General features: G+C 36.8%; 1 protein-coding gene across 1 annotated transcript; it reads right to left on the bottom strand.

The window, feature by feature from the left end:
- Positions 1-1,680: 1,680 nt before the first annotated feature.
- On the bottom strand, positions 1,681-4,980 carry LOC145099726 (uncharacterized). Its single transcript, XM_079037248.1, has 6 exons — positions 4,767-4,980; positions 4,592-4,618; positions 4,339-4,466; positions 3,956-4,205; positions 1,931-2,007; positions 1,681-1,854 (listed from the first exon to the last, which is right to left on the bottom strand). Exons 1-6 carry the CDS (start codon positions 4,978-4,980, stop codon positions 1,681-1,683), a joined length of 870 nt encoding a protein of 289 aa, XP_078893374.1.
- Positions 4,981-19,877: the final 14,897 nt, after the last annotated feature.

Genomic DNA, 19,877 nt, shown 5'->3' with positions numbered 1-19,877 from the left:
CCCGAGCAATCCAACCGAGAGGTTATGGGTCAAGGGTAATCCAACCAGGAGGTTGTGGACTATATATTAGACAATCCAACCGAAAGGTTGTGGGCCAGGGAAATCCAACCGGAAGGTTGTGGGTCAGGGGTAATCCACTCAGGAGGTTGTGGACCCAATATGTGTTTTGTATATATGTTTTGTTTGTGGTATTTGGGGGAACTCACTAAGCTTTGGCTTACAGTTTAAATTTTATGTTTCAGATACTTTAGATGATCGGGGAAAAACAAATGCATGATCGTACACTACCTTATGATTTTATGACTTTTGATTTTGAGATACTCTGATATGTGACTATTATCTGTGTAAACAATTATGACTTTTGGTTGGGTTTTAAAAATAAAAATTTTATCTTCATTTTCTGGATTTTACAGGTTTTTAGGGCATATTAATTGATAAGCATATAATAATAATAATAATAATAATAGTAATAATAACACCAATAATAATAATAATATTACTAATAATAATAATAATAACAACAAAGCTACAGCAACAACAACATCATCAACAGCACTAGTAACAACAACAATTTTTTGTTTAAATAAATTCTATATAGACGCCGCATCAAACATGGACAAAGTTGGTCAGACTTAACCTACACGACATGCCACCTAGTAACCTGCTAACTTCTTATAGCATATCCCAATGGCTAGATTGTGATAAATTGGGAGTTGAAAGATTTGAGCATATATGGATAAATGGTGACATTTTCGTAACTTATACGTTATGTAAGTCAAAAGTTTAGCTAAATTGAAAATCTTTACAAAATAAACTCTCGTCGGTTAAACGTTTATACTACTTTAAATAATTTGTTTCAAGGGACTCTAATGCTACGAGTTTGACAATTAAATTATTTTGGCTACATTCATGTATTATGTATTATATTTTTCTACCTATTTTACTTTGATATTTGTCATATTTAGTTTTTCTAAAATTAATTGTTTTAGGATTGAGGGTCCCAAGTAAATTGCTAGTCCTCAATCAACCGACCGACAAACAATTTTACAAACTTGGTTACAATGAACTAGTTTCTAAGTTTAAACGTACTAAAAAGACAACAATGTACATCGTGAACTCCAAGATTCGAACTTTCAATATCAAATCTAAAAAGTGGAAACCAATAACTTAGGATTGAACTAAAATCTCCTCTAACATAATTTGGCTCACCAAAGTCCATACTCAATACTGATTCAGTGATTCTGCATATGATCAAATAATTATTTTGGCTCTTACAACAAAATCACTTGACTTAACACCCTCTAGAAATCGATAAGTTAACTACATGGAATTAGAAGGGAGTATATGAGATTATTAAACCTAAGAGCTTCCTGCATCCTAGCTACTACTTAATAACTGACGCCAACTTACACCAATTATAATGTTTCATGCTTAGATACATCATATCCACGATCCATCAATGCACGTATACATTTAAACTCCAAAATCCAACCACGTCTAAATCGTCATAGCAAAAAAATCTAAAACTTTAAAAGTAACCTCAAAATAGTCTAAATTATGAAAAGCAGTTTTTAGTAAAGATTAAAGAAAGATGTCTAGTAATTAACACTAGCATGCATGCATGCATGCATGAATTATTGGTCTTGAAGAAAATACTTAGGCCCATTAAGTGAGTAACTTTTAATCGTTGGTTGATGCTCTTGTCATATTATTGTTGGATGACTCGCCAGGCTGCATACATAAAAGAGAGAATCGGGTTCGAACAAGCGTTGAATTTTCATTCTGCATGTTTTGACTGAATCCCATGACTGAACGTTGACCCCTACAAATAGAATTGAGGTGCTTCCTATACCTCTGAAGTCATCAATAAAAATAAGTAGGTTGATATGTCATGACAACATAGAAAATATAAGTATTTGGAGATATATACCTGCAGATGACTTTTGATTTGTTCAGTGGTGAGGTTATCGACTTTCAAAAGGTCATGGATTTGCTTTGGTTTGGCTTCTACCATGTTCCCAAACAACAAACGACATGAATATAGAGAAGGAACAATCAAACTTTATTAAAATGGAATGAAAATATAATTTTCATTATAATTCTACTTATCCTTCGTAATAAATCAAAATCTTTTTGCTCGTCTTCTCATTCACTTAAACACATGGCATTTTCTAGACTTTTTTAATTTTTTATTTTCCACTTGTCATTTTATTGTATTTTTTATTTTATTAAATTAAAATTCAACATTTATTATGTAAGGTATTCATTAGAAATGATTTATATATGTAATGTATTCAATGTATTAAAGTCTCATTAATTTTAATAATTCAAAAAAAATTCTCATTTTTTTTATAAATTCAAACTTCTCAAATTGTTAAAATTTAATATATATATATATATATATATATATATATATATATATATATATATATATATATATATATATATATATATAAGTAAACCCATGTAATACATGGGTCTCACACCTAGTATCATCATAAAACATAAATTCTCGTCCTCGTGATAGGAGTCTAGTGGCTTAGGAATGTAATTCTATAGAGGAAGTCCAATGTTCAAACCATGACACTGCCAAAATATTGCTAGTGTTCCCTAATTAGCCTCTCAAGTGAGCCGATCAGATGATATAGTTTACTATTTTTAGAAGATAACATTTTCTCCAACTAATTAAATTGTAAGGTATATGATAGATATTAAAAGCATTTCGATTTTGAATTCAGAAATACAAGCAACAATGTCTTTATTTGATTTTAAATTTTGTAAACAAAACAAAATTGCAAATGTTTGAATTAAAGCAATTAGCTTTAATATGGTTCAATTTGATGGTTTTAGTTATTAATTCTCATTAATAAATAAATTAAACTAATTTGGTAACTAAATTATTATAACACGAGAACGACAATTAATTCTGTATCTTTCAGAAAAATATTATTGATATTCATCTGAGCAATTTATGTATTATGAGTAAGTTAATAAATAAAATCAGACCCTCCGAGTAAATGTACGTATCTTCTTATTCTAATAAAAGAATAATTTTATTTTCTTTTTGATATGGGTCATCCTATTAGGATTTTCCATTTTAAATTTCAATTTTTAAACTTGTCACTCTAATTATATTAAATTAATAACAATATGATAAAAATTAAAATAACATTAATACAAATTATAAAGTGATATAATTTCACATATTTATTTAATCAATGATTATAGATTTATATAATTAAAAATATCTTAATGGATAATTTATTTAAAATAATTGATTAATAATTTGAATTTTTTGTATAAAAGTTTAATTAATTTTTCAGCCATGGCTACCAGGTTATAAACTAGTATAATTATGAATTTATGATATGCACGTAGAATTAAGTATCCAAAAAATATAACATCTTCCTTATGAATTGTCATAAATATATAAAATATATTTTTAATAAGAATTAAATCAAAATTTAGGCACTTGCCAATTGAAAATTATATGATCAGGATGGTAGTATCTTGATTATGGTCCAAGGTTTCCTGAATATGTTATATTAAAATATATTCCATATAACTTTTAGTCAAATACTTTGATTATATATTAGAGCTTCGAATTGTGTATCTAAAAAGGACAATTTGGGTTTTATTTCATATTAAATTGATCAAATAGGAAAATCAACCAAAGTTAGCAAAAAAAAGGGATGTCGAAAATCATTAAAACATTTTTGAATTTGTCATAACTCCTTATACAGTTTATTTATAAAAATAAAATTAATATAGAATTATACATATTATATATAAAACTTTACACAACCAATATTTAATAAAAAAATATTGAAATGACCAGATTAAAAGTCTAAAACCATTGTATTTATTTTTGAAAATTATAGCACGTAAAAAATAGAAAAAATAAATAAATAAATAAATAACTTGAAAATTTTAATTACGCTTAGATTGGTGTTACCTTTAGGCCCACCAAGCGCCTCCACAGCAAACCTAAACTTTCTATGAAGATTCGCGGACCAAACCATCCTTTGCCTCCGGGTCACTTCCAGGACAACATTTGGGTCGGGTCTAATATATTCGGGTTGAACAATTGGTTCAAGCACCTCCTCTTGAAGAGATGACTCGGATCTTATTAGATCCAAAGTATCTGACGAGGCCTCGTTTTCGAGAAACGAATGATCAGATATATCATCAATTTGTCTTTCATTCTGACATAAATAAATACCAAAACTCATTAAACGACTGATATACATAATTTAATCGCATGCGAGAATTCGAGTTACAATTTAAAAGAATTAAAAAAACATAGAAATTAAATATTAATGATTTAACGAAGTTTACCATGTTTTTATTTTCATTGTTGTCCCGGGTGCCTCTTGCTATATCTAAATTACTCTCTAGCAATTTGGTTTCTTTCTTTTTAATTCTTCTTGCACACTTCCATTTCTCATTTTGAAGAGTAGCAATAGCTATAATCACAAAAAAATAATTAAAAACAAAATGAATAAATAATAAAGTCTAAGCCAATTAGTAAGAATATAGAGATTAAGTTATCTTAGAGTGGCTAGTTTTATACTTATAAATCAAACAGCACCATCAAGATACATTTGTGAGTTGAAATCTACAAACATATAAAGTTTGTTTAGCAATAAAATTTACATCGAATGTAGATGTCAATTAGCATCTATCACTAGATCTCACAAGCAATGAAAATCCCTTTCAGAAAAGTGCATGGCAACTTCCTAATGTACATAAAAACAAAAGATTACCATCTTTTAAAAAGCGCATGCAGTTGGGTAACTGATATTCTGAGGAAGCTATAGTGCGCAATTCTTCTTCTAAATTAAGAATAAAGTCAACGACCTCGTTCACTTTCTTGGAGTCATTATCCATTGTTGACAGATGCACAAGAAACTCAGAGAGACTCATGTCTACAGGTTCCCCATTCAGATCAATATACAATGCAAACGATCTCCTAGACATTATTTTTGTAGCAAACACACTTACTTTTTTATTTGTAGATGCCGGTTAATATATATACGTTGATGTATTTATTTATGAGAAAGCATTGGCAAAACTAAGATACATGAATTCCATATATAATGGGTCAAGTTTAAGGACATATATAGAAATCGGGGAATTCAATAAAAAGAAAATCATGTCCTCATATACATAAAAACGTCAACCTATTTTCGTTTTATTAGTCAAAAACAGATAAGATAATTAAATTGATATAATTATAAAAAAGTAACTTATTTTAAAAAAAGTATTCTTTCAAGATTCATAGTGAAAATTTTGTGTTTTTTTATAAATTTCAGAATAGAAAAGTTATAAATATAAGATGGGAAAATGACTTATCAGGATAATATATCATTTTTATCGTTTTGTTTATATTTAGACAACTTTTTTTATATACATTTCCCCATTTAACTTGTTATATTTGTTCAAATATTACCATTGTCACCAGCTATAGCAGATGACAATAGTAATATGTGAACACATTTAATAAGTTAAATATTCAAATATGTAAAAAAAAAAGTTGTCTAAATGTGAACAAAACCAAAAGTTAATTATCTTGATAAGTTATTTCTCTACTTTTGTTTTTAAGCATATACAATATTTTTTAAGTAAATAGTATTTAACAATAATATTAAATAAACTAAATATGTAACAATAAGTATAGAAAGTCTTTTAAAAAAATAAAAAAAGAATATTACGTAGCAAGTTAAAAAAAACATAAAAAAATCTATATAATGTAAATTTTTTAAAATAGTTACAACTTTTTAATACATTTTAATTAGAAGTTTATAAACTTTTTTTTAATACAACGTTTTAAATTAGTATTTAATGAAAGTATTTTAAAATGATATAAAAAAATATTAAATTGTTATACAAAATCTGTGAAACAATTTAAAAATTTTGTAAAAGAAAGTTAATTTAAAAATAATTGTATGAAGTTATAAAAACAATTGTATGAAAAAAATTTTAAAAAATAAAGTAAAAAACTTGTAAGAAAAATTTAAAATATTTGGTTTAAAAGCATTTGTATTAAAATTATATGAAATTATAAAAAAACGTTAGAAAAAACTTATAAAAAAAGTTTAGAACATTGTGTTAGAAAAAAACCTTTAGGAAAAATATCATAAAAATGTTGTAACAAATTATAAAAAGTTTTAACAAATTTGTAAAAAATAATGTTTACATTTAGGCAAGTTTCTTTTTTTGTACATATTTAACCATTTAACTTGTTAAACGTATTCACATTTTACCATTGTCGTCTGTTATATAACAGACGACAATGGTAAAATGTGAATACGTTTAACAAGTTAAATGGTCAAATGTGTACAAATGTTTTTTACCTAAATGTGAATAAGGAAAAAAAGTTATTACCCTGACAAGTCATTTTCCCACAAAAGATAAATGTAGAGTCCAAGATTATTTATACAAAAAAGTATTTTTTTTTTTTGAGTGAAAGGAGACTCCATTATAATATAGAAACATAACAATCGTGTCGCAACGTTATCAGATACACTATCAATCCTCCTCCGAGATAAAGGTTCAATGAGGTCGGACAATGATGTTTAAACAACTAAACTATGGATGCCAACTCTCATATCATGATAAATATATAAAGAATCCAAGATTGTCTCTGTAAAACAGTTTTCATAGAAAAACACGTAACTCCAACATATATAAACGTAGGAGACCGTATCACACCGATTTAAGATATACTAACAAAAAAACAATGACATATATACTAATGTTTATAACTTAATATCCTAAATATCCACATAAATAAATAAAAATCTTACTTTTTAGGATCGTGTTTATTGATTGTGTTTATTGATGACTAAGACATTAATGGTATTGACATTCTGGTTGAATTTTTTATATATAAAAAAAATAATAAATAAATAAAAAGCATACCACAATTAGTAATATTTTATACTATATCCAATAATTATCACTTTTATGTTTTAAAAAATAGCATCCATAACAATATACAAATGAGATACAAGTGGTTTTTGTTCTAATGAGATCGGTTTTATTTGAACTGTTATACATACATGCACACACACGTATGTGTGTGCAGTGTGTTTGTGGGTTTTTATGAGCAAACCTCCAATCTTAATATCGCAACCGATAAAATTCATCTAATGGTCGTGACTTTAATAATTATCATGCAGTTACCTTTAATCTTAGTCATTGATAAACGGTTCAAAGCACCATTTAAATTAGTTAGTTATGGTTTTAATCTCTCTCTCTCTCTCTCTCTCTCTCTCTCTCTCTCTCTCTCTCACACACACACACACACACACACACACACACATATATATATATATATATATATATATATATATATATATATATATATATATATATATATATATATATATATATATATATATATATATATATATATATATATATATATATATATATATATATATATATATATGAGATAAAGAGTTCAATTGAGAAAAAAAATGTCGAGAACGAGGAAAGAATATAGGTCATACATTTCGAATTTGCCGCTTAAGCGCTCCAACGTACCGGACTGACGGAACAGATCATATTCATTTATGAATACGTATATTCATATATGAATAAGTATCCGGAATTTATTATTCATATATGAATATGGCGGTGGTGGGTGCTGGGGGGAAGTGGCAGTTGTTAATGGTAGTTGGTTGTGGAGGTGGTAGTGGTGGTGGGGGTGGTTGGTGGCGGCAGTGGTGGTGATTGGTGGCGGAGGAAGGTGGTGTATTCATATATGAATACACTTATATTTATATTCATATATGAATATTATTCATCATTCGTCGACCCGGTACGTCGTAGCGTTTTGCGATAAAAATAAATGATTGACTAAGATTGATTCTCTCATTCTTAACATTTTTTTTTGTAACACTCCAAAAATCATGACATAAATTTTTTTGTTTTTAGATTAATAAATCGTTAGTACATCTTATTTCCATAAAACCAGGGTAACCAATATTTAGCAAAACATCATCAAATCAGAGTAATTCACAGAATGCGGAAACATGTGGTGTGTGCTCCGCAATCATCCCGAACTCTTCCATTTGAAAACCGGAGTACCTGAAACATAAACTGAAAACCGTAAGCACAAAGTTTAGTAAGTTCCCCAAAATACCATACAACATACAACCACAGATTATCATGCAACATACATATAGTTGCCATGAGCTCCCCCCATGGTCTTTATCTGGAATGCCATGGTCTCCCCCATGGTCTTTACCTGGAATGTCATGGGCTCCCCCCATGGTATAATATCCAATTGTCATAGGCTACCCCCGGGGTCTTCCATGCAAATATCATAGAGACAAATAGCATACCACATAACACGTAATGGGTCAGCATTGGTGCCTTCGACCCCTGGATATAGTGAGAACACTCACCTCGCACTACCGAATCAAACAGAAAATCCATGGTTACTAGCTGATAGATCCCCGAACTAACAAAGTCAAAACAACACCCAATCAACAATTGGGTTCCAATCCATAACCATAAATCCATTACTAGGGTAAATGACAAATTTAACACTCACCTACTTTTGGACTGTTGTGATATTTTAGAGAGGAGTGGGTTGGGACTGTAGGTGAGACCCGTGTAGGTATCTTCTCGTTATATCACAGTACAAAACAGAAAGATGATTGTTAGTCGATGTCTGTGAGGAGTTCCCGTGACGAAGATCCGACAATCAAGTTAGTATGAGATTTGAGAGAGATTATAGTAGATCACAGGAAAAAGAGAATTATGTCCCCTTCTTCATGAGGAAGAAGGATCCTTTTATACATGTTCGAGAAGCGCGTCCCTCAACTAATTCTGTTGAGCATTCCCTCTTGAGGTGCAACGTGGGGGACCCATATTGGAGGGTCCTCCATCACGTCTTTTGCCTCATTCCCTCATTGGCTAGAGGGAGATCTTTTAATTGTTATGAAGATCGTGGCTATCGTCTAATAGGCAAGTGGAACTCTATGATTGGTCCCACTTTTTTCGGGATGTAACTTCCTGGAGAAGAGGTTAAGGGGCGGCTCTGCACCTTAACCGCCATACTAATGATCTTCACGTTGGCGAAGGCGTAGACTTGGCTTTAGACCAGGTTCTGACCAGGCCAAGCCCGACGTTGGTTTGACTTCTCCTTTTTTGATATCCCTAAGGGATACGTTAAAAAGTCCCTTAGGCTTGTAGGTGTATGCGTTAGCTTGACAGCGTCTTCGTTCGATCCTATATTTCAACACGTGTAGGTCTGGGATTATCTCTAGCATTTGATAGGCTTTAGACAGTGCCGTCAATGTGTGTTAGTTCCACTGTGAGACGGTTCGTGATGACAGTCTCGCCTTTAAAATACCACTTTTCCCTAGGCTTTCCATCCTCACATCCCCACTCTGCCTTTGTTGTATCACTCTGGGGATTCCGTTAATTTCCCTTTTTCATTGCTCATCTTTTTTCGACAATGGAACGTTATGGTAGAGTCCCTACTGCAGAGGAATTTCGACTTCTGCAGGATCGCTTCGGCTTCTTAACAAAGCATGGCATAATGATCCCGAAAAAAGGGTTATCGATCTATGATTTGCCTCAAGAGAAGGTGGGAGTTCCGATCCCTTTATTCAAAGCAGGGTTACGCCTACCGACATCCGGTTTCTTCAACATGATTGTGGATCACTATGGTTTTTCCGTCGACGATTTGACCCCGAGCGCTATTAATAAGATCGTAGGTTTTGAACTGATTTCTCAATCTTTGGGTTGTATACCCACCTTCTGGGTCTTCAGTTACTTTTTTTGTTCAACTACGAATTCTGGTGTTCCTACTTTGGCGAAAAGGCGGGGCATTCATCAGTTAATCTCTTAACAAGATGCCCCAAAGAAAAATTGGCAGAGGAAATGGCTCTGGGTTAACTGGAACCTTGTGGGGCGTGGGTTTCCTAGAGCACGAGGCTTTCCTGATCGCCTTCCCAAACTGTTCGGGAGTAACCTAACTATCGGCAAACGACTAGGAAACATCATTGTTGTTGGGAAGAACTGGGAAGATTTTGTTCTTACTACGGCCGACATGAGTGTCGCCTGGAGAGCTCGTGGGAAGATGGCGCAATTATATGTCATGAGATGCAGTATCCACTCATCTCCTTCTCCCCCCTTCTTTTTTTTATAAAAGGAAAAAGGGGTAGGAACAGAGTATCTTGTTAGCTTATGAGTCCTTATATTTGACTTTTATTTGTGCAGGTGCTGAAGCTTAGATTTCTTTGGAGATAGCCTTGCGCGGTCACTATCGGGGTAAGCTTTATCACCGGGAGATCGATCTTGTAGAGGCTCTTCCTCATCCTATATATGAAAGATGCATGTGAGAGTTTGTTGGATTGCTCTTGGTGGAAGGGGGAAATGTTGGTCGTTCCCCCAGTTCGCTCACCGATTCCTGCTCCTTCTAGTTTTCCTGCGGGAGTACAAGCGGAAAAAGGTAATGCCCCTATTCGGAAGAGGAAAAGTTTACGTGTGGTGCCATCGTCGGACAAGGAGACTGAGTCCGATGATGCGGGTCTCCGTCCTCGTAAGGTGCGTAGGACTATGTCCATGGCCAGGCTTCTTAGTGGTATCGGGGGTATTCTTGGTAGTAAGTTTTTTGTGCCCGAGCAGAAGAAGGATGTGGTGGTGCCTAGTTCTTCAATGACACTGTCTTCGTCATTTAGCGGTTGACTCTCAGTTGATCCTAATTCTATCTTCGTGCTTGATGGTGCATTGGACTCACCTGGAGGTCCTTTCCAGTCGAGGAAGCCTTCCTCGGTTAGCGAAATAGGAGCTTCATCTCACCCCTTATCTTCTGAGGCCTATGCCCCGGACTGGGCGATTGGTAGGGATTCCTTACTATCGGAAGACAATGCCACCTAGGAGTGGAGCCGATGTGCTTACCTCTCGGGCACAATGAATTCATTTGCGAGCCAGTCAAGCTCTCGTATGGTTGGTGACCTTCGTTATGATGCGGCTCAGACTTCTGCCCTTATGGTTGCTGCTGCCGACTGGGTTTCTCGTGCCAGCGTGAATGAAAAACAGTTGACAACTTTGCAGGGTGTCGTGGCAAGAATAAGGGAGGAACTCCATGATTTAGAGGCTGAGCGTCGAACCCTTTTTGAGAAGAATTGTATTCTAGCCTGCGAGAAGGCCGCTTTGGAAGATCATGTTGCCACTTTGGAGGACCGATCAGAGCGACTTGAAAGCCAAGTGAGTTCTCTTACTAAGGAGAAAGGTGTGCTCGCGAGTGAGTTGGCCAGGTGCCAACGTCAACTGGCCCGTGCTCGTGTTTATGGTGATGTCGCCCGAGGTGATTTGCAATAGATGCTTGAGAAGCGGGTGGTTCGTGTAATTGATAAATTTATCGAGAGAGCGGAATTTTCCAGTGGGATCCAGGGTGTTCGTGAGGCATGTGGGGCCCTTGGGTTTGAAAAGGGGAAACAACTAGGTGGTTGTTCCATAGTTGTCGGTGAGCCTGAAGTCCTGGATCATGGTTGTGTCACGAAAAGGGTTGAGGATGTGGATGCTGCTTTATCGTTGTAAGTCCCCAAATTATGAACCAACTAGTGATCAAACAATATCAATGAATCAAAACATAATGAATCAAGAAGTAGAAGAAGAAGCAATATCGATCCAAATGCACACGATTTTATATTAACTGAAATCGTCAGGTACAAAGGATCTAACACACAACAATGACCGAAAACAACTGACCCAAAACCGGTCATCTAAGTCTCCTATTTATAGGGAACACAAATAGCAACCTAGTTTACAACCGAAAACGCCATAGGACCGAAAACGGGACGTTTTCGGTCCACCCCACTGAAAACTCAAATCAAGCCCTATATAAAACAAGAAATTCCTATAAAACATATATGCCTAGCACAAACCAACAAATTATGTCCTAACAGTCTCCCCCTTGGTTTGTTGCTAGCATGACTTCAAGGCTTATCAACTATCATCACATCAAATTTCCCCATGGCACCAACACACATTCTCTTGTTGGTAATTTCAACGACCATGCTAGTAAACTCTTTAGCAGCAGCCTCCAGAATATCATCATTGACCAAGATCTGATGCTCTGCCAAAGTACGGATATCACGCTCACCGAACTGAAGGAGATCCTTTGCTTCAATAAGACGAATATCACGAGTCGGCAGCTTGATGACGGCGATGGCTGTGACCTCATCAAATACCCAGAATTCCATGTTCCGCAGAGAACTATCAGGTAACTATGGAATATTAGGAATTTTATCATTTGTTTGGTAGGAGGCCACATAACATTTTTCATGGTACGATTGGTGTTGGGATCAAATACTCCCTTGGCTTTCTTGACAAAAGACCATGCAGTCTTCATCCCATCAAACTTTTTCTTTACTTGGTTCTTCAAAAATAGCTTGAAGTTAGTTCCACTGGGATCGTTCGATGGGTTGTGGAAGGGAGCGTCAGACAATTTTGTAAGATCAACTTTACTCCAAGAACTAAAGTCTTTTTAGTGCACACAATACTCCACATTTTCACTTTTTCTTTTGACTACCCAGATATTCTTCTGGTCGTGAAATCCCCACACCTTTATTCCCGACCGATCTTCGTATTTGGATTTGAACCTCTTTTTGTCAAGTTCAATCACACTCAGTTGGGGCTGATCTCTACGAACGTTTTTATCAGATTTTTTCATTTCCCTTTTCGTTGAGTAAAGGTTCCCTTTTGAGATTGCTTTAGTATGACTCTATGATCAGAATTGACAGGTTCATTTTCAAATCGATCAATGATTCGTGTTGTACTGGTATGGCGCGGAATATCTTGAGGAACTTGGGCAGAAACTCTAGGGGAAGCATCTTCTTTATTAGGCTCACTGACGGATGTTTTGAATTTGTCACCAAATTCACTAATTAGTTTATTCTTTAAATCAAAGTATCTGACAGTGAGAGCGCCGAGATTGAGCTGCAAATCAGAAATTTGTTTTGACTTTTGAGAGTTTTCCTTTTCGATCTCGGAGACTCTAATGTCTAGAGTTCCAATCAAAACATCCTTCTCAATAAGCTTCTGATTTAAGATCCCGATTTCTTCCTTTAGCTCAACAATTTTTGGATCTTCATTAGTGGAGCTCCCTACACCTATAGATATGCCTTTTCCCTTGGATGCAGGTTCAACACCTTCTTGGGCTAAAATCCTAGCCAGCCTTTCGGAAGCAGCTTCATGAGCATGTTGGGGTGTTGAGGAGCCACCAGGAGCTGACGAACTTCCGGCTTCAAAGGATGTATGAATAACATTGGGCCCCCCATACAACACTTGGCTATCAATATGAGTTGATTGGGCTGGTGTAACGGTTGCAGTTGATTGTTGAACAGGTTGAGATTGTTCCCTAATGAGCACTCCCGGCCTTGGATCTACTCGTCTTCTTTTAAGTGGAGGCTGGGAGGCTTGAGACATTTCCAGATCACTTTCAGATGGAATGATGGTTGGAGTTGCAACTGCTCGGGGAGGAATCCTTGCAGTTGAATCCAATTTAGCAATGATGTATGCCATCTGATAAGGTGTTTGAAGTGGTAGCTTAAGAATATTTGTGTCTCCCTCAGTCTCAATCGTAGAATTCACAACATCATTGACATCATCAAAGAACGAATGGAGGTCATCATTACACGGCTCGAAATCAAAGAAAAAATATTCATCATGGGTGAGAGTGGAGATTTCATAGCAGAAAGAATTTGTGCCAAAATGCAGTTTTCAGCCAGATTGCTCAAGTTCAAGACTTTCGCGCAATTGCTTAATCTTCTTATTTTCGAGTTGAGGTCATCACCAGTTTTTGAATTCCTTTCGAATTATCTTAGTTACAAATGTGTTAGTATTCTATAGGGCGTTATCATGCTTTAGGGTCCTAGCATGATATGAGCCCAGGTCGAGGGATGTGAGGAGGACTTCATGGTTTGTCCTTGTTTTATTGGGACCTGGAATTCTGAGTCACAACCCAAATGTATGATAGGGGAGTTAATTCTTGCAAGTTCGATGTACCTATGATAGGTGGGAGAGCTGTTAGTGGTTGGCAGGTAAGGGGTAAGCCCGAGTGTTGCCGGTGGATAACAAATCAAGGTTGTTGGAGCCGAGTGAGCATATGGTCTAGATTAGTATGTGATCGATTCATTTTCGTTTAACTTCATTAGTGTGTGCGTGTGTGTGTATATATATATATATATATATATATATATAGAGAGAGAGAGAGAGAGAGAGAGAAAAAGAGGTAGGTTCCGTTGAGATTCAAAATAAAATAGAGATCTTGATATTCAACTTCAGCCACACAATTCACATTTGCCACTCTAACCCTCTGGCGTACCCGTACGGCGAATCAGTTATAATCATAAATGATTATATCGCGTCGCCCGTTCCTTTCACCTCCGCCACCTTCACCACCACCACAACCTACACCGCCACCACCTCTACCGCCAGCCGACCCCACTACTGTCACCTCTGTCACTTATACCACTGACACCACCACCTCTTCTACCACCAACCATTATAATCATATATGATTACTCAATCTGTGAATATACATATATGTAAAATCATTTATGATAATCATATAAATATAAACATGTATAATCATATATGATTATACCTCTCTGCCATATAATCATTTATGATTATGCATACCTTGCTCCTGCCGGTACACCCAATGGTTCTAAGGTATGATTTATTTACTTAATCATTTATTTTATTGTCAGTGCATGTAAGTTATGTTGGGCTTAGAGGATTTGGGATTCTGTGTGTGGGCTTAGTTGAGGCCGTACGTTGGCCATAAGCCTGGTATACACAAGTCATAGGGGATCACAAGGAAAAGTGGAGGCATGCACATACATGCAACGTACAAGGTGGTACACGCAGCATACATGGCGAGACTCAAAACCCTAATTTCTAGGGTTCAAACCCTATATAATGGCATTAAGTCCCATGTGTTAGCCTCCTTATCAGCGTCTATTGTCCAGAAACCCTAATAACGACCCCTTTATCATCTAGGTGTGTTCTTGACCTTGTGGAGTGCATTATGGTAGTTTGGAGTCTTAGAAGGAAGAAGAAGAAAATGGTGAAGGAGAGTTTTTGGAGTTTGAGCTTGAAGATCCGGGTTATCATCATCATTTGGCATTCATTTGAGGTATAAAGCTCAGAACTTGCTTTGTTAATGTTTAGATCTCCTTTGGATGATTTTTTGGACCTTTTTGGTCCAATGTATGAGATCTTGTGGATTATTGGCATTTCTGAAGCTTAGAGTTGCTACTCTTGGTGTTCTTTTGGTCCTAGAGTCATAAAGTTTCCATCTTTGGAGCTTTGAACCACCCATGCATGAGGTTGAGTTCATTTTATGGAAGTATTATGTGATATTTCGAGATTGGGTTCATTTGGGGCATGCAAAGCCACCAGGTTCACGACTTTATGGTTTAAGATACTTCAAATGACTCAGATCTGTGATTGGGACCCTTAGTCCTAAGGATTTAAGACCTATTTAGATATATGGCTTAATGAGTGAGTATGATGGGCGTACAAGCTCGTACGCGCAACGTACAAGTCATGCAGCATGTACGCACATCGTATAATTGAGTACGCCCCGCGTACTCAATGAATTGGTATTGAGTCTTTTGGGCCTCGTTTTGGCTACTTCTTTGGACATTTCTATTTTGGGCCTTAGTGGGCCATCTAAAATCGAACCTTTGGGCTAGGGGAGCATTTTTGGGCCTTGGGCTAAGGCCCATGTGAAGGGATTGACCCCAATTGGAAATTGGTCTGTATGTTGGGCCTTAATGGGTTTTTTTAACATATGGGCCCATTGGACTATGGTTAAGGTTTTCATTCTTGGACCAAGTTATGTTGGGGATAAAATAGTCTTTTTACCCAAAGTAGGGATTTTTGGTTATGATGTAGATTCCAAATGTTAATTAGCTTTTATTTGGCAATTGATAGCTAGGGGAGCTGTAGGACCAGTAGTCAGGGATCATTCGTTTCATTTAGCTTTTCGAGGTCGGTTTCCTCACTGGGTTTAGTGGGTCTAAGGCACCAAGGCTGAACCTTGATTGGTTATGTCGATATACTTGATGTCTATGTGATACTTGTATGTGCTTGTATATGTATGTTATTTGGGTGGGGCCCGTATTACGAGTGTGGGCGGGGCCCGTATCTCATTGGGCGGGGCTCATTATGCGAGTGTGGGTGGGGCCCGTATCTGATTGGGCAGGGCCCGTTTTGCGAATGTAGGTGGGGCCCGTATCTCATTGAGCGGGGCCCATTATATGATATGTTTGGTATGAAATATCTTTGGGAACTCACTAAGCTTTTGCTTACGGTTTTTAGTTTATGTTTCAGGTACTTCCGATTCCAAGGGGAAGAGCTCGGGTTAACTGTATCGCACACACCATATGGATTCTGTTTATCAGACATACTTTGATTTTTATGATGATTGACATTTTTATTTGATCGGGATGTATGAACAATGTTTTGGAAATACTGTTTTTACTTAAATTAAAAATGAAAATTTTGGGTCATAATTTTTTGATGTTTCAAGTTGGTATCAAAGTCTTGGTTTGAAGGATTCGGGCACACTCTCGAGTGTGTCTGAACTCAAACTGAGGATTTAGTAAAGTTTTCAAAAAGTAAATATATTTTAAGAAAGATTTTTCTAAAATAAGAAAGGGTGCGGTGCATGCAATCAGTAGGGCTCAAGTAAGTTATCCCAAATTACCCATACATGTTTATGATATGTTTTGAATTATGAATCTATAAATTGCGTGCTAGATTAGGGATAAGGATCTATGAGAGATTCCGTTGTATGCCAGTTGTATGAGCTTATAGACTTGCATGCTAGTACTGATCAGTCAGTATTAGGAGGGTCTGATTAGGTTATGATTGGTTCTGATTACTTGATGCTCGAATGTTTCTTGCTTTTTGCTTTTAGGAGTTCTAACTAGCTTTAGCTAACTAGTAAACGAATATGCTAAGTTACATATTATGGGGACTAAATAATTTATTAGGGTTAGGTTTTAACTCTATTGTGCAGCTCTTGTGTGAGTCCAATCGTTGTAGTGTGAGACCTCTCATTCGAAGAATTATCTAGTCTTTGTAATATGTAAATATATTTTTGGGCTAGTTAGAGGAAGTTAGCGGGAGTTCCTTCTTTAGCTGATGGCAGAGAGTGGTGTGGAGTTTGCCCTAGGAAAACGTAGGATGAGATTTAGTGTCGGGAGCCTTATCTGTGAGGGAATTGTTGGATATAAAGTAACTTGGCTGAGTTAAGGCACTTCTTGAGGAAAGTATGGATAGATTTGGAAGGTGGTATGGGTTTGTACTATTGGAAGCAGAGGATCCGTACTCAACCCAAGGAGGGGTGCGATGAAGCCACGGAGCTTTTGGATTTGTGATTTCCCCAATGTGTATATTTGATGTGCATTCTAATGGTTTATATGGTCTATTTTCAGTATGGTTGTATTACGAAGCAGACCAGTTAGCAGTTTTGGTATTAGGGAGGGATTGGGCTCTAGTTCTAGATCCGATCAGCTTGATTACCAGACGAGGGAGTTCATCTCGTCTGAGATTACGTGTAATATCCTTGAGCAGACTCATGTGATCTTTGGCAGGGTCAAGGACGATATTCTGGAGATTCTTGATGAGCGGTTGAGTGCCTTTCGCATTGAGATTGTGGCTTTGGTCGAAACGCATTCTATGACTTTTATGGAGTTCAGGGCATGTGGAGCTCCAGATTATCGCAGGGCGAGGGACCTCATTATGAGCAACAGGTGGTTAGCGGATGTTGCTAACGCGTTCCGTACCAGCTGATGTCTCGAGGGGAACAAGGTCAGAGTAGCTTCCTACCGCTTGAAGGATAGGGCACGTGATTGGTGGGAGGAGGTAGGGCGTGATGTGGGTGATGATGTGTTGATTCGATGACCTGGGGTGATTTCTCGACCAGGTTTCGAGCCGAGTTTGCATCGGTGATTGAGGTGCAGCAGTTGGCACAGGAGTTCCAAGATCTCCGCCAGACTACTGAAATGGTGGTTGAGATCACCGCTATGTTCAGGGAGAGGGCACTTCTGGTTCCATAGTATGTGGCGGACGAGAATTTGAAGAAGGCCCGGTACCATGAGATGCTAAGAATTGATATTCAACAGTTTGTTATCCGATTCAGTTGCAAGACATGATTGCGAAGGCTAGGGAGAGGGAGAATGATTTGAAGATGGAGAAGAAGAGGAAGACAAATTCTATGTCTAGTGTTGATGGTTCGGGAAAGAGACCCAAGGTGATTGATACGAGAGGAAAGAGCCAGCATGTCTGAGGCCGCTGCGGCAGGTCACACGAGGGGACGTGCAGGGTGGGTGGTTCTGGCTGCTTCAAGTGCTGTCGGACTGGTTATATCAACAGTGATTGTACTGCTACCACCACCATCACCCCCGGTATCTGATCTGATTTGCTTTCAGTGCAATCAGAGGGGCCACAAGAAGGCCCATTGTCCAAGTTTGGCTGCAGCGGGACCGGTGTCAGCACTCGCTCCTGCAACTCTTCAAATCACTGACGATTGCTAGGGCCAGGCAGATGCGTCTGCGGCGAAGAGCAGGGCTTTCCAACTGATGGAAGAGGAGGCACATGCAGCTCCCGATGTTGTGATTTGTATGTATCTTCTCCTTATCTCTTTGTTTATATTGAATTGTTTGCTTATGTTTATGTTTTTTATTTTAGGATCGTTCCTTGTGAACGGTATCTCTACTTTGGTATTATTCGATTCGGGGGCTACCTGCTCATTTGTATCTCTTGCGCTTAGCAGGAGATTTGTTGGAGCTCCGGGGGAGTTGGATTGTCCTCTAGATGTTGAGATTGCTGATGATAGGTCTATTGGGGTTGTGATGGTTCATCGAGGTTGTACTCTACAGTTATTCAGCGAGCAGTATCCTGTTGATCTGGTTCCTATTCCTCTATGTGGGAACAAGGTTATCATGGGCATGGATTGGTTGAGCCCTAATGGGGCAGTGATCGACTGTGAACAACAATTAGTTCGGGTTCAGACCCCAAGTGGGGGAGAGTTGGTGATTGATAGTTTGTTTTATTTACTTCTTTTTATATTTTATTTTAGAATTTTTAGATGTTTTTATTATTAATACATTGTATATTCTTTATTTTCTTTATTATGGATCGTACCAGGTGCTTTTATTTTGCATAAGGTATTTTGCAGGTTCTCGGTGCTCGTTGCGGTTGCGGGTTGATTGGAGACGGGCTCAGTGGGCTCTCGAGGCATTGTTGGGCTTGGCAGATCCATAAAAGAATATTTGGGCTTAAAAATCTAAAGGCTTGGATAAATGGGCTTGTGAAGATGGATCTTGGACTTTTATTTTGGGTTTGGAGCATCCACATTTGAAGCTAAATGATGATTGGTTGGTTTAAATCACATGGATATGGAGGGGACCAAAGGAATCTTTGGTAGTGGAAGGGTGGAGTGGAGAAATGAAGAGCCAATAGCATTACAGCAACACTTGCGCGGGTGGAATTTCCGTCGCGCGGGTACCCGCGCAACTGCCCATTTTGGGCATTTTGGTCATTTGGCACACCATAACCTGGGGGGATCAGATCCATCAGTACATTCTCGATTTTTCACCATTGGAGACCTGGAGGAGGCGATTTTGAAGCTCAATACTCATTTCTTTTCATCTATCCAAATCATTGGTAGTTTCTTTATGCAATTAGACTTTTATGATTGTTTTTCTATTGCCCTGAGTGGCTAAACTCTCTATATTGGTTAACTTTGGTTAAAGCCTTTGAATGTTTGTGGGTTTTTGAAGGATTCATGCTAGATTATCAATTATCTTATGTTTATGGTTCTATATCAT

Source organism: Lactuca serriola, chromosome 4 (assembly GCF_051521515.1).
Source record: "Lactuca serriola cultivar US96UC23 chromosome 4, Lser_US96UC23_V15, whole genome shotgun sequence".
Taxonomy (NCBI): Eukaryota; Viridiplantae; Streptophyta; class Magnoliopsida; order Asterales; family Asteraceae; genus Lactuca; species Lactuca serriola.
The sequence above is the reverse complement of the archived record's forward strand: the minus strand, read 5'-3'. Positions and strand labels throughout refer to the sequence as shown.